At 38.4% G+C, this 14,753-nt stretch overlaps 3 protein-coding genes across 3 annotated transcripts; 1 reads left to right on the top strand and 2 right to left on the bottom strand.

Moving 5' to 3' along the window:
- Window positions 1-3,898: 3,898 nt before the first annotated feature.
- Window positions 3,899-5,112, bottom strand: LOC126784361 (class V chitinase CHIT5a-like). Its single transcript, XM_050509823.1, is given in 6 exon segments — window positions 3,899-3,930; window positions 4,024-4,145; window positions 4,147-4,415; window positions 4,418-4,587; window positions 4,590-4,847; window positions 4,850-5,112. Coding segments are annotated over 6 exon segments (1,113 nt in total). The 5' UTR covers window position 5,112.
- A 4,830-nt stretch (window positions 5,113-9,942) lies between these two features.
- Window positions 9,943-11,127, top strand: LOC126783291 (zinc finger protein 1-like). Its single transcript, XM_050508735.1, has one exon. The coding sequence runs from the start codon at window positions 10,069-10,071 to the stop codon at window positions 10,909-10,911; it is 843 nt and encodes a 280-aa protein (XP_050364692.1). The 5' UTR covers window positions 9,943-10,068; the 3' UTR covers window positions 10,912-11,127.
- A 1,079-nt stretch (window positions 11,128-12,206) lies between these two features.
- Window positions 12,207-13,726, bottom strand: LOC126784417 (uncharacterized protein At2g39795, mitochondrial). Its single transcript, XM_050509883.1, has 3 exons — window positions 13,481-13,726; window positions 13,018-13,346; window positions 12,207-12,844 (listed from the first exon to the last, which is right to left on the bottom strand). Exons 1-3 carry the CDS (start codon window positions 13,697-13,699, stop codon window positions 12,685-12,687), a joined length of 708 nt encoding a protein of 235 aa, XP_050365840.1. The 5' UTR covers window positions 13,700-13,726; the 3' UTR covers window positions 12,207-12,684.
- Window positions 13,727-14,753: the final 1,027 nt, after the last annotated feature.

The raw sequence follows: 14,753 nt of genomic DNA, 5'->3' as shown, positions 1-14,753 counted from the left end.
GGAAAGAATCTCGAAAAGATTTGGAACAATTTAAAATTTAATTTCTCAAAGCGCGTGCTCATCCACGCATCAGTTGACTGTTCGATGTTTATTTTCTTTCTTAGAAGTAAGACAAAATAAAATGGCCTCGTATCAAAATGGAAACAAATCCAGAAGGTAAGACTTGGCAAATGAAATATTTATCCTCAGATTCTAAGAGGATTAAACGGGATAGGTGATCATTTCCTTTCACATTCAAATTTTTCTAAAACCCTAGCTACAAGAAAACGGGATGTATTTCTTCTATTCCCATGCAAAATTGGTATCATTATGCACAAAATGTCTGAGAAGTATCGATCATTATGCAAAATTGGTAGAGTTATCACCACAAGCATATCAATTATAGGATTAGCATATGAAAGCTAGTGGTAGAAAGAATATTCCTCCAGTCTTATATATATGAGCAGTGATTATCCTTCTTCTTCTTTTCTTATGCTTCAGCTTTAATTTATTAATTTTGTTTCTGGAAATGAGTTCACTTATAATCTACATAGCACGGAAGCTTGGTTGGACGACCGATTCCCGTTTCGGAAGCGGAAGCGGGAGCGGAAGCGCTCGGAAGCGCGGGGAAGCGCGACGGAAGCGCGATTCCGAAAAAGGTGGGTTTGGAAGCGCCGCGGAAGCGTTGGCTTCCAAATTGGAAGCGCGACGGAAGCGTTGACTTCTAAATTGGAAGCTCGATGGAAGCGTTAGCTTCCAAATTGGAAGCGCGGCGGAAGCGTTGTCTTCCAAATTGGAAGTGTGATTCCTTCTCTACCTCTATTTCATCAATCAATGTCTTGAGACTCTTCTTGTCGTCTCATCTTCTTATTTATTTCGTTAAGCGGTTAAAGATGATCATCATCAATCAATCTAATATGTGTCAGAAATAAGGAGGAGAGATATCAGGAAAATCTAGATGAGAGAGATACAGAGAGAAGACAGAGAGTTGTGGAGAGATATGAAAAAAAATCCATATGAGAAAGAGAGACAGAGGAAAGACGAACCGTTTTTTTAATCAATTTCATCTAAGTGATATCTCTTTAACTTGCACGTGCCCAACACCTTCACACTATGTTGTACATTCTTTTGTTTGAATTTTGAAATGAAGCTTTAATAATGCTATAATTAAAGATAATCATGGGTTAGAAAATAAGTCATTAATAGTTATCCAGTTATTTTAATACTAGATAAAATAATTAAAAAATAAAATATTATATAATATATATATATATTATTATGACGCTTCCAAAACGCACCCGCTTCCTTAATTTTTGAAAAAAAAACGCTTATGCGTTTTCAAACGCTTCGCTTCCACGTACCCGCACCCGATTCCATGCAGCCTAGCTTATAATCAATAATTTGGTCACGAGTTTGAGTTTTCTTAATCGATGACACGCGGGCATAAAGCAAATGATCGAGTTGGGTGCATGCATGCATTTTATTCTCAAACAAATTAAGTCCCGATCATACAACTGAAAAACGATCAATTACAAGTGAGGTAATGAACGCGGCTTCTTTCGACAGTAGGTTCCTTAAATTTCTTCCTTTCTTCTTTTTTTGAGCAATCTTCTGTAGACTCTTGGATTCTAACTACATCAGTGCCCATAGTACTGAACTACTGATAGGAGAGAGATACATGACCCATATACGTACATTGATGATCGATCGATCGATCACTCGACGCGTACTGATCATGTTTCTAATAACTGTTTGATTCTTAGTTAATAAGAGCTAGAAAATGATGATTTTTAGTGTTATGGAGAGAGAGAGACGAGAAGTTGTGAGACAGTGAGAGGTGGTGGGATGAGTTGAGAAAGAGACGGAGAGTGAGTGAGTTATGATTAGCAATGAGAACCAATCAATCCCAATATCTGCAATACCAAATCACCTTCAAGATGAATGGATTGTCCACTGCGTACATACTCAGCTACCTACGCTTATATTTCTTTCATTGGAGTCTTCACATATATAATTAACCCTAGCTAGCTGCTTTCCCATATCGAGTCATCTGGAAGGTGTTTTATCCTCTTTGATTCCTTTGTATATTCGTTTTTTTTTTTGTATGGAAGGAAATTAATTAGATAAGACATCCATGTTTAACAATAGCAAATAAGGGACATCAAATAAAAGAACTCTAAAGGTCACACGGGACACTATATTTTCCCAACAAACGCTATTTCGAGCACTATGCCCGGCTTAACTAAAACATCGGCCCCAAAGTTGGCCATTAAACCTAGACATCAGACATTTAACATCATCAATTATTTTCTTCACTCTACAAGGCACATTAATAGCCCCATTTGCTGCATCAACAATTAACTTGGAGTCTACTTCAACATCAACATCAACATCAACATCAACATCCTTACAGCCTTTCTCTAGGGCGAGCTGCAAGCTATCCCGCATGGACAGAGCTTCGGCAACTGGGACAGTAGCAGCTCCAGAGTTTGTTCCTTTGTATATTCGTTCTCTCTCCCCCCCCCCCCCCCCCCCCAATAGTAGAGCGTAAAACGAGCTTCAAACTTTATAGTGCGCTAGCCAAGTAGCTATTAGTGCTTCAATTTATCGACTCTAAAACATCGTTCATTTTCTATCTCATCATAAAATTGTAATGATGACAACCAAAGATCTAAGTGAAACCTTTATCTGTTAAGCACATGCATGGTTTGAGATGGAAGGGATTGCTGTTACAGTACATAATATTTTCCTGGAGTTGGAGATGATGATGATGATCGACGATGATGAAGAAAGAGAGCAGATCGAGAGACTAAAATAATTTTAGTGTGAATCGAAGTCTTAACGTGGAAGATTAAGCTCGCTAATGACAATTAAGTTGCTTTGCTATCCCTTTGCTATCGCATCTTGCAAGATATGTCATGCAAAGCATTATCTGGCCCTAAACAAACCACCAATGACTGATCGAGCTAGGCAGCTAGCTTATATTTTTTATGATTATCATCACAAGCATTATCATTTGACTAAACCAACTCGAACAACCCAACCAGAAGTTAATAATAACTAATTCAACCAAATTGAGCATGATTACAAAAGCTGCTTAATTCTCTATTCTCTATTTCTTATAGCCACAGGCTCTCTCAAAATATGATATACTTTGTGATGTTATGATATGCATATTTAGAAGATTTTGGGTGCAAGATCTTGAGATTCCTTTGCTTTTTGAGTCACATGACTTTTCCCTTTGGCATGACTAGCTAGAAAGTATATATAACAAGCTTAACTAGACTAATGAAGAGGCCAAGGACATTATGCAACTCAACTTGGCTATTTATAAGCCTCATGAATGGTGAAGCTTAGCTAATCCTGTCTCCCATGAGTCCATAACCTACTTATATTTATATGTGCTCTTACTTTATATAGAAGAGATGTAATTAAGAGTGACTTTCCTACAATCTTCCTGGTCTCTCTCGATTCCATTGCCTCATCAATTATGTCTTCTACTACTTTCACTAATAGTTTGGCTTAAACTACAAGCAGTTATATAACTGTCAGCTAATTGAACATTCTCTAGCCAGTTCGTTTAAACTGCTATCAAATAGTGTTAGTTATCAATTGTTTGCTAAGCATTTCTCAAAGAATCCCTGAACAAAATTTTCACCGAACTATTTTATTTTTAACGGGCTTAAGTGCTTATAATTATAGACTCAAACATCACGTTGTAAATACATAAAGATAGGATCAATAAGTTGCTTTGAGGACAGGGTGACCCAGCTTATTCTTTTAGTTTTGAAACTATATAATTAATATAGCAATACCACAATAAAATCACACGAAGGCTGTTTACTATATAAACATACATAGAAATGATAGAATAATACATAATTCTGGGCCACTTGTCAAATTCTGCTACCACTTTAGTTCATCTCCCGCCATATTTCCAAACATTTGAAGCTGCAAATAAACAAAGCACCAATTAGTTAATAATTTTGAACTCAATTAAAAAATATCGTAGAATCACACATCAAAATCAAATGTGCTCTCTGCCTTGATGTGATAGAGTCCAATCTTTGTCTTGGCCCAGAGCCCAAAAGAAGTACCCACCCAAGCCCAGTGACTTGGCAAATCGAACCTTCAACTTGACAGATTCAATATCATCATACCCAATCCGTGCTACCGGAATATGAATAATAAGACACTGTTTGCTTGTCGAACACAATCGTTGCGTTAGTTCGAGCATTGAAGTGAACAATCTGGTGGTACACCAAAACGCCACCAACACCAGGCCCCATGCCCACCGCCGCGGCCCCAACCCCATTCACTTTCGGATGCCGGAGCGTCCAACTCTTCCCATAAAGAGGTAGGCCCATCACAAGCTTCTTGGCCGGTACACCCGCGAGAATCCACGACCTGATTCCGTAGTCAGTACTGATGTAGTAATGTTACTCTTGGAATCATATAACGCCGCGTGTTCGCTGGTGAAATTTTCCCACGAGCCGTGATAGTCGAAGCACATTGGACTGACCCAATCCACGTATTTACTTATTGCACCGGCCGGGTATGATCTCGGCTCGCCGTAAACTGTAAACTCCGAAGCGTAATACACGGCGGACGTGGCTTGCCGCTAGCTTTAGCTTCCTGATCTAGGGATTTTCTCCACTGCTTGTATAATAGAGCTAGGTTTGACATGTCCTTCACGTTAGCCGGAAACTCCCAATCCAAGTCAACACCTTGGAAGCCGTATTTCTGGGCTATCTCGATGGAGGAGTTGATGAATACTTGACGGCTGTGTTTGGTGCTTACCATCTCCGAGAATACTGTTGCGTTGTTACCGCCGCCTCCGATGGAGAGTATGATTTTGACGGGAGTTTTAGGGTGCGGAGGGATCCGATGAACTCGGGTAACTTGGTTTCGTCGTCGGAGGTGATAGTGAGTTTGAAAGTGGCGGGATCGGGAAGGAGGAAGGCGTAGTATATGTGGGTGAAAAGGGATGTTTGTATAGAGGAAGCCGGGAATGAATTGAACGAGGGCCAGTAGGCTGCTCTGATTCCATTACTAGGTTTAGCATGAGCACTGCCGCAAAGGATTATTACGAGAACGAGAAATACTGACATGCATGTTGTTTGGGTAGCCATGATCGATGTCTCTGATTTTGGTGCATGTACGGGAGAGATGGTCGATGGTCTGGTCAAGGACGGACCCAGAATTTTATAATAGGTTATGATATAAAAAATTTACGATTATTTATTAATAATATATAGAAATTTGGGTTGTGCTAATATTTAAAATTTAAATTTTAACACTAAAATTTAGCTAGAAATATAATTTTTTTAATAATTTGAGGTTGTTTTACAGCCCACTATAACCCGTATGTAGCTACGTCATTGCGTCTGGCGACGGATGTGGTATTTATAATTATAAAGCAAAATGGATATGAGCACTAAACGACTTGGTACTGTTGGTAGAATGGTAGTTTCCGCAAGTTTTGTCATATAGTTGTTGAGTTCAGAAATTAAGTGTTAGAAGTTTCCTGCTGGTTTTTCTGGCCTGGTTAATTATTTAGAAATTTAGAATCAAAAGCTTGAGCCAAATTAAAAGTAAACGTAGCAAAGTAAGAAAATGTCTAATTATCTGGAATGTACGTTACAGTTTACGGGAGTTTGCAGCGAATTCGTTGGTTACTGGACTTTGGTTTATTTCGTCTCAGTATGTGGGATGTTAATCTGTTACGTGCAGACCTAAAAATTAGGTTGCACGTGACGGGGCGTGTTGGATAAGAGAAATCTCACATCTAATAAGTGACAAATAAAATAAAGCTTATAAGTGAGTGGATAATACACAATTGTACCGAGGCTTTTTGTGATTAAAACCCAACACCTGTGAGGTGGCTAAGTTGGGACAATATCGGTACAATTGATCTACGGGTCACGCTTGTCACTATTTAACAAATGAGTAATTCAACTTCCTTACTCTAGAACAATCCCATTTGGTCTGGCCATTGGAGAGTTGTAGAAAACTGAAATCAGATAGTTGGACGTATCGTTCAATTCAATTCTGTCTTTACTTTTCTTTGAAGTATAGGTGTACATGTTATTATAACTTATAAGTTTCGACATTACTGATTTTCTGGATTTTGTTCTGATTGAAGCACACACTTGTTATAACATGGTTCTGATAAATTGTTGGTTATCCTTGTCATTAAGGCCACATACATATCACATAAGCCATTGAAGCAGGCAACTGGCCGGTGTAGCATATATAGATTTAACCACCGTTTGAGTTATGGTCGCCGGTATACTAAGGCAACGCACGGACTTTGAATGACAGGAACGACTTCTAATATACATCACACTATCACAGGGAAAATTATATTATACTGGTTTTCAATGTTCTAGCTAGTTAGTTAGTCCAATCAATATATCTTATCAATTGCTTTCTTTACTTGCTTCAGGTTGGAAAGAATGCTGACAGCCATTTCCATCAAACTAATAGTCAAACAAATTTTCTAAAAGATGCTTAACGACAGTGAATGTCGGAAAATTCTAGTATATAACAATGTATGTTATACATCTCACATTTCATGGTCGATATTATTTTGTGAGTGGTGTCAGAAAAATAATATCAATTGTAAACTGTTGAATGTGGAATGTATAACATACATTGATGTATAGTAGATTAACTCGTGAATGTCAACAGATATTGAAACACTTCTTAAAATTTCTGGTTGTGAATTCTCCTCTCTAAATAAAAAATTAAAGAAAAGATAAGAATAGTACGTACTACTAGTACATTGACGAGTAGAAAAAAGTCATAAAGTTTTAGCCTCATCAATTAAGAGGCATATTGTACGTACGTATTCAGTCTCTTTGACTCCCATTTTTGGTGCCTAAAACAAATCAGAGGGCCTAGTTAAGCTGCTGCTGCTGCTGCGTCTTCTATGAACATAAAGCCCAAGTTTCTGCGACCGACAAAGAGAACTTTGACCCCGGGAGATGCATATATAAAATGAGGACCCATATAAAATATATAATTAATTAAGGCTAACTCTTAATTTTGATGAAACGGAGGAAATATTTAGTCACCTGCAGACGGGTATTTGTTACGTGATCGTTGCTATAATCAATGTCAGAATCAGAGTGAGAGCTGCAAATGAATAGACTTATAGTTTATAACAATCAAATATTCAAATACCGACCAAACCAATGCCACTTGGGGTTAGAACTGAAAGGGATTTAATACCAATCAGTCAATTGAAAGGAAATTGATCGATGAGGATTCCAGGTTGGTTTAGTTCTGTTTACATTCCATTCTGTCGGTGAATAATATTATCCAGATAATTCAGTTCTAGCTTGTTACCAATTCAGAAAATTAGGAAACAAAATCTAAGAAAGTTGGGCTTTCGCGGCCGAACCGAAGCACACCCGCGCTAAGGCGAAATGTAGTTAGATGGGCCTTGGGGGACAGCGCAGCCCATGCCACCTCTAGAAAAAGAGAAAAAAAGAAGCGCACTTCTCGAGCATGGCGACGGGGAGACGGCAAAGCAGAGCATGCAGCGTGTTGGGTGCCGTCGCAGCTGAAGAAAAGGGAAGCTCAGCGATGTTTACGATGGTAGCAGTGTTATCAAGGCGGTGAGCTGATCGAAGAAATGTAGCAAACAGTCAAACTCCATTACTAGCCATAAATTGATAAGCTCCTGATATTGGACATGCAGTACTTTGGGTGGAAAACTGGAAATGAACAGTGATCGTCATGATCTTTCCTTTTCCTTTTACCAGTAACATACTGTACATACATGATTTGATCCAGAAAATATAGAACGACAAAACTTGAGAACGGACATGGCCCATACTTGAGTACGGAGCTGTCATTCAACAGAACGAGTAAAAAGAAGACGAAGATGTTAGCAATTTGCAGGTTGTATTTTCTTTGCTGATTCTTTTGTTTTAGTGAATGAAAGTTTAAACTGGTTTTGGTGCAAAATACATGAAGTCATGAACCTTATAAGTTGTTGCAACAATAAGTAATCTAGAATCCAAAAGTAGTTGATATTTTTTGAACAGGTTTTTGTGCTGCAAAATACATGCATGCATGAGTTGCAGGGTCATATTTTTGACTCTAAAATAGAGTCGATCCGCCTGCAACTTAGAAATAGATCGTTCAAGTAGCTAGCACGCGTCGTTATCTTAACTAGTTCATATGTATGATCGATATATTCTAAAGTAGTTCATACTTTCATAGCTAGGTTAGATCGACACGTACTACTGTATCAGTCTTTGTGCTGCTGGTCAGCAGGTGGATCGGAAATGATGGATTAATTCAGAGTTGGAAGTTGGAACACTAGCTAGTTTCAGTAGTTTGTTTTGTGGGTCTCATTCTTCTTTTGGGATTTCAGCTCTGAACTCGTTACAGACAGACAAAGAGATCTCCTGAAAGATATTTTGGTCCCATTTAGATTTTGACTCGAACACAATATCTTGCTATATCATTTCATCACCCCCTTCATCCATCCCTGCACGTATGAATTACCCACTTTATCATTCTGGCTACCAAACTTAAATTAGTTTTCTATGTGATTATTGGGTGAAGGTGAAACAAGTTGCCTCCCTGAAATGACTTTATTCCCGTGCAATAATTCATAATTTCATATTAAACCCAAAGGGTATACTTATCTTGAGGCTTAACTTTGGAGATTAAAATTAATTAAATCTGTTTCAAGTACTAATAATGCAGCATGAAACAGCACTATCATAGCATATTAGCATGAGCAACTCGATCATCCACATTTATCACCTTCTAGCTTTTTATTTGTCGGCCATTTGTCGCCATCTATACCTTTGACAAATCACAAGTGATTATTTTCAAAAAAAATAAAAAATCATAAGTCATTTCCTTTTTTTTTTACGGCAATAACATGTCTCTTTTGGGACTCCAATCGTGAGCCGAGGGCAGTCCACAACCGTAGCTGCAAAGTATCTCCATAGCCGAAAATGATATATTTGGCTTGAGACTAATTCTTGCATGGGTCAATATGAAATGTTTCCAACACGGTATTGCACCGGGCACCCTGGTCATAATAATGTCCTCATCGGCCCAACAAAAGCCGAGTTCTTCGCTTCCAAGGTCCATCAGAAACGCTGAGATGTATAATGTCATCGCTGACGATCGAACTCGTGACCAATGTCAGATTCAAGCCTTAACAAAAAAGTTGTCACGGTTAACGATCACAGCACATCCTACGGTTGATTTTCTTTCTTTTTGGCCTTTGAGAGAAAAAAAAAAGAATATTAGCTTATGCTAGAACTGATTTGGCTTTAGCTTTTCAACTTTAATAATTCAAATTATGTATTGCATTGCGTGCTAATTATCTAACTACCGTACTGTAGTAACATGGACTCTATAGTTTAGGATGATGAGCATCCTCAGATTTGTGTAATCAAAACCTACACGGTAGGCAACAGCTAGCTTAGCTAAAGAACAAGATAAACATGCCCTTAGTGCCAATCCTACTTAATATATTAATCATCCATAGAATACAACTACTATCAGCTAGGTAATGAAAACGACGATGAATTAACTACGTACAGTGGTTTCATAAAAAAAAAACTACGTACAGTGGGGCGGAAGCATCTTACAGTAAAAAACAATCCTCGATCCGATTTTAAGGAACACAACAAAACAATGGTCCATAGACTCCATAGATATAAATAAGGGAGTGGAAAATGATAGTACATTCAATCTATAAACAACGTGTTCTGTTTTTGTCAATTCAGGCCTGACATATATACCCTCTAAATCTAGCAATCACAATAAGTAAACCTACCATCCAATACATATATTATCTAATGGTATACGTACGTACATGCTTTTGGTTAAAATATGTAATTAACATTATTTTAAGAGCCAAAGCAAATAGAATAACGTACAGTCCATTTCTTCCTTCTTCTGTTATTCATACCATAAATACCACAAAGCATTTACTTTCGCATCCAGCAATCAAACTTTTTATCTTTCGAGTTTTCCGTTGGCTACATACCAGCTTCAATTTCATAAAATTCATTTGGATATCAAAAGTATATATCTAACTATCCTTCAATGGAACCGACTGGGAATGTTGTTTCTAAACCAGACGCTCCTCCAAGTCCAAACACCCCACTGCAGGATTCAAAGGATAGCAACAGGAAATTAGTGATACTTGAAGATCAAGACGAAGAGGAAGTTGAAGAGGTGAATCGTCGCGATACAGTCCTGTTATTAGATCTAGAGCTTTCTGGCACTAGTAAGGATTCAACTTCAAACACTAGTGAGTTCAACCCCGAACTTAATCTCATCGACTGTCTGCAAATGGGGGGTTCATCATCTGAAACAGATCAAAGCAGCCCTTGTGATCAAGGGGCAGCAGAGCCAAGAGTTTTCTCATGCAACTATTGTCAAAGAAAATTCTACAGCTCACAAGCACTTGGAGGACACCAAAATGCACACAAAAGAGAGAGGACTCTGGCAAAGAGAGGACAAAGGCAGTTGATGGCGTCAGCAGCGGCGGCCGCTAGTTTAAGTGGTTACCCTTACTTCCATCAACACAGCCACCCTTACTTTCCAAGCATGGCTTCTCTGCCTCTTCATGGTGCCTATAACAGCAAGTCTTTGGATATTCAGGTCCACTCAATGAATCACAAGCCTAGTGGTAGTGGTATTGGGTTTGGAGGTTCTTATGGAAATCTTGGCCACAAGTCATCAAGACCTATTTTTGACCAACAACCAGCGATTGGAAAACTAGCGCTACAGAATTTCCAAATCACATCATCATCGAGAGGTAGTAGTACTGCTACTAGTGTGGGAAGATTTGACATGGCAAATCTTGGTTGGTTGGAAAACGGCAATCATTTCAGGACTCAACAGGAAGAAATGAAGAAGCTAGACTTGTCCCTCAAGCTCTAGTATTTAACACCTATATAGCTAGCTAAACTAGGCTGTAGAATTCTTCTTCTTCTTCTTCATTATATCATATAATGTTCATCTGTTTTATGTCAGGATACTGACATGTGGCTTTTCTTTTCCTTTTCTTCCATTTTCGAAGTATGTTTGTGTAAATTTGATTCTTGACATGAAAAACAGCAAGTAAGAAGCTTTTTTGGTTTGCTTTCCTAGTTGTCATCAGTTGAATTGCCCTTTATAAATTTCCATATCAGAACAAAGAGTAAGAAGGGAATAAAGCCTACAAGCTGGACATGCCCCCAATGGAATTCGTTTATAGAGCCAATATACATATATCAATCAATTAAGTGAGTACAATCATTCTGATCAATGGCCAAAAATCAATTTGTGTCATCTGTTATGATAATTACTGTCGTGTGTTGAACCCGTAATGTTGCCATTCCTGAATCCATAGCGTTGTTCTTATCCTTCATGCATTTTTGTTGTTGTTTGTGAAGATGATCAACTTTAAACAAAGCCTCCATTCTGCCAAAGAAGCAAATAAAAATGCTTCCACTCGAGAAGATGGAATATGCAAAGTTGTCAATTTGGCACTAAACAAGAGCAAGATAATGAGTCACAAGTACTTGATCTAGTTGTGAATTGAGTTGATTGACAAAGTTTTTGTCCTTAGTGCAAATTTAAAATAAGGAATGCTTTTTTCCTACAGTTTTATGCAAAACAAAAATAGTAGTATATAGCTGGTATCTTTGTCCTCTTTTGAGGATCGTGTACTGAGTCACTTACCTGAACTGATCTGAAGATCTAGGAAAGATATAGTTAAGAGATATTTAAGAGTTAGTCTAGTCTAGAAATAAAAAAATAAAAAAATAGTCTGCAATGCGTCACATTTTATCATCAGCTTTTGAATTCTTTTCTAAAGCTTTCGTTAGCGACTTAGCGTGAGGCACCAGTAAACCTGCCGCCCCAAATAAACAACGTTTTGGCCAATATGCCCTGAAAACGTGTATCTTTGCATGTGCTGCAATCAGTGCAATGTGCGTGGTATGCCTCCTCATTTGTAATTCTGCTGTTTGTTTATTCGTTAATTAGTACCGAGTGTGTAGAAACTCCAACAAATGTGTCTGAATTTTCTTCACCAATAATTTACTGAAGGTTGTCCGAATCATCAGAGGCACCTTGACAACAAAATAGAGCTCAGAGTCCCCAGATGCCCATATATCAGCAGGAAAGAAGAAAAAGATGGATGATAGGGACTAATGGAAGTAAGCTAATAGAAGATAAGTTGCAGGAAAGAAACGCATTCCCAAAGGGTCATATGATAGAGTATTCCAACGAATACATGTTTGTAATGCAATGAGGTAAGACTTACAGGTTAACAAGTGGGCAAGTATCAGCGTTCAGTGAACAATGTAAACAAAGACAACGATGCTATACTTACAGGTTAACATATGGCTGGATATCAGCATTGAAAGACCTATGTAAACCAAGACAGACGTGAAGGACTACAGATCTGTGCACCTTTGAAAATGACAATGTTTCATCACTTTGCTTGTACTAGTTCCATACGATCAGAAACACTGAGTTGCTGACCACCGATACTCAATTTCTGGGAGATAACTGCTTTACATACCTCGACACTTGGAAGTAATGCTTTTCAAATAAAGCAAAGAACAACCAATCTTGTGCGGAATATATAAGTCCTATCAATGCCATCAGAAAGAGAACAGATGACTACCTATCAACTGTAACTTGAGGTCTTACAAATGTACCATTCTATTTCTCCACAGCCAATTTGAGATTCCCCAACCAACGGATAAGTTCTATTCTATCCTTGTTCATCATATACTGATGCAAGAAAAAAGAAAGCTCATCATTTACTCCCCGCGCTTCTAAATAACCACAAAGCTTGTTTTGAATCTCCTTATTCACATCCCTGCTCGAAACAACAAACAAACAAAGTCACCACCAAACAAACTACATTGTTTTGCTTCACCACTTGTTACCAGTATTTAAACCACAGCTTTACAATCACACCAGGTATACATTTTGCAACATAAAGATCATGATCCAACATCCTAAAATGAAAATCAGTTATAAAAATGATACCTGAAATCGGGCCCCAAATAAGGCTTAGCAGGCATTCTACCACGGTTAAGAACATAAACCTTCTGAACCTCCAAACGGTCAGGCCAGGCAGAGCAGAGAAACTCGAGATCACTGGAGCCATCACCCTTGGAAATTTCAACAAGCACACTAATATGAAGATGCAAATCTTGCCCATAGCTGTCATCTCTAGTCTTGGGAACAGATTCATATCCATCAAACATAGTAACTTCAATCTTAATCTCTTCACTGTCTCCAAATTTACTTCTCATTGTAATCCACTGCTCACCGGGCCGGTCTTCCACCACAAAAGAATTGAATTTTGTAGGAGGCTGTCACATTATAATTCCCATCACATAGTAAGAATCTCTACATTGCACTATCAAACATAACTAGTAAATCAGAGTGGTTGGTTTCACTTCCTTGGAAACCAAAGAGAGATGAAGAGAGAGTGAGAATGGGGAACCTGATGAGGAGGAGCAGATTCGGACCGGTACTCGATCTCAGTGCGGAGGATTCTAAGGATGTTGGCAGTCAAGGGCGATGTGGGGAGTGCCTCAGAAGCGTAAGGTCTGCTGTGAAATTGCAGCAGAGGAGGATTCGGATGCCCATTGATTGGGGTTTTGGGTGAACCAGATGAACAATTCCGAAGACTAGTTTGAGCAATTCGAATCAAACGAGCCATACAGTGCTTAGGGTTTTAAGGATTTGGGGGTTTAGCCGTTTAGGTATACAGAACAGAGCTCTTCACTCCAGTTAAAAGGGGCCTATTTGAAGAGTGATTGGGCTAAGAAGGTCATAGGCTTCTCAGGCCCAAGTTGAATGATTAGCCAGATTAGGTCCTATCTCTATCATATTACACCGGAGAAGTTGAAAATTGAAATGATGGGGACGTGATCTCTATCTTAGGCTAGAATGGATGACACAACTCGGTTTCACAATCCATGATCTGTCGCTTGATCACAATCACGAATCACTTCTAACATTGCTAATATGGCCAAAGCATTCGAAATTCCAGATAATTCTTTTTTTTTTATACACGGGAAAACAAAAAATCTAATTTATATTTAGGTTGGAAGTGGGAACCCCAAAGTGGGTGGTGAGTCCTGAAAGCCCGACATGGAGTTGTTGTAGTAATAGTGAATCTGGAGGTCGAGGCCACGGTGAGCATGGGCATCTCATCCCCTTGATTGATATTTATAATTCATCATGATGTTTAGTCACACACCCTACCTGCAACATGCATGAACCCGTGAACAAATTACAAGTTTGAATCAAGATTTAACGACCGTGGGCCGGGTTTTATGAATCCAATAATGTTCATTAGTGAGGTTTTGATTAGAGACTGCCCGACTTGAGAAATGACAATGGGTTGCAATTCAAAATTCCAACATAAAAAACCAAATTGCCCGTTGTTTTGTTTTACATCCAAGTATTTCGACGTTAGTGCCAAGTTGTGAGTTTTAATATCTAAATTTTAAATAATTATAATTTTAAAACGTTTAAGGGACAATTGAATGAAGATGTTGACGTAACATGTTTGTTTCTCTTGTAATTAGCATATGTCCATATGACCATGAGAAGATACGTCACATACTCGAAAGGTTTGAGGTGTTGGTTATATTTAGAAGCATATGGTTGGAGAGGTTGGTGTCATATTAAGTAAATATGGTAATTTCCTCACACCCATAAGGTGTTAGCAATGTCTAATTATATAACTTTATATAGAAAAACTTAAT

This window comes from Argentina anserina, chromosome 2, assembly GCF_933775445.1.
Source record: "Argentina anserina chromosome 2, drPotAnse1.1, whole genome shotgun sequence".
NCBI lineage: Eukaryota > Viridiplantae > Streptophyta > Magnoliopsida > Rosales > Rosaceae > Argentina > Argentina anserina.
The sequence above is the reverse complement of the archived record's forward strand: the minus strand, read 5'-3'. Positions and strand labels throughout refer to the sequence as shown.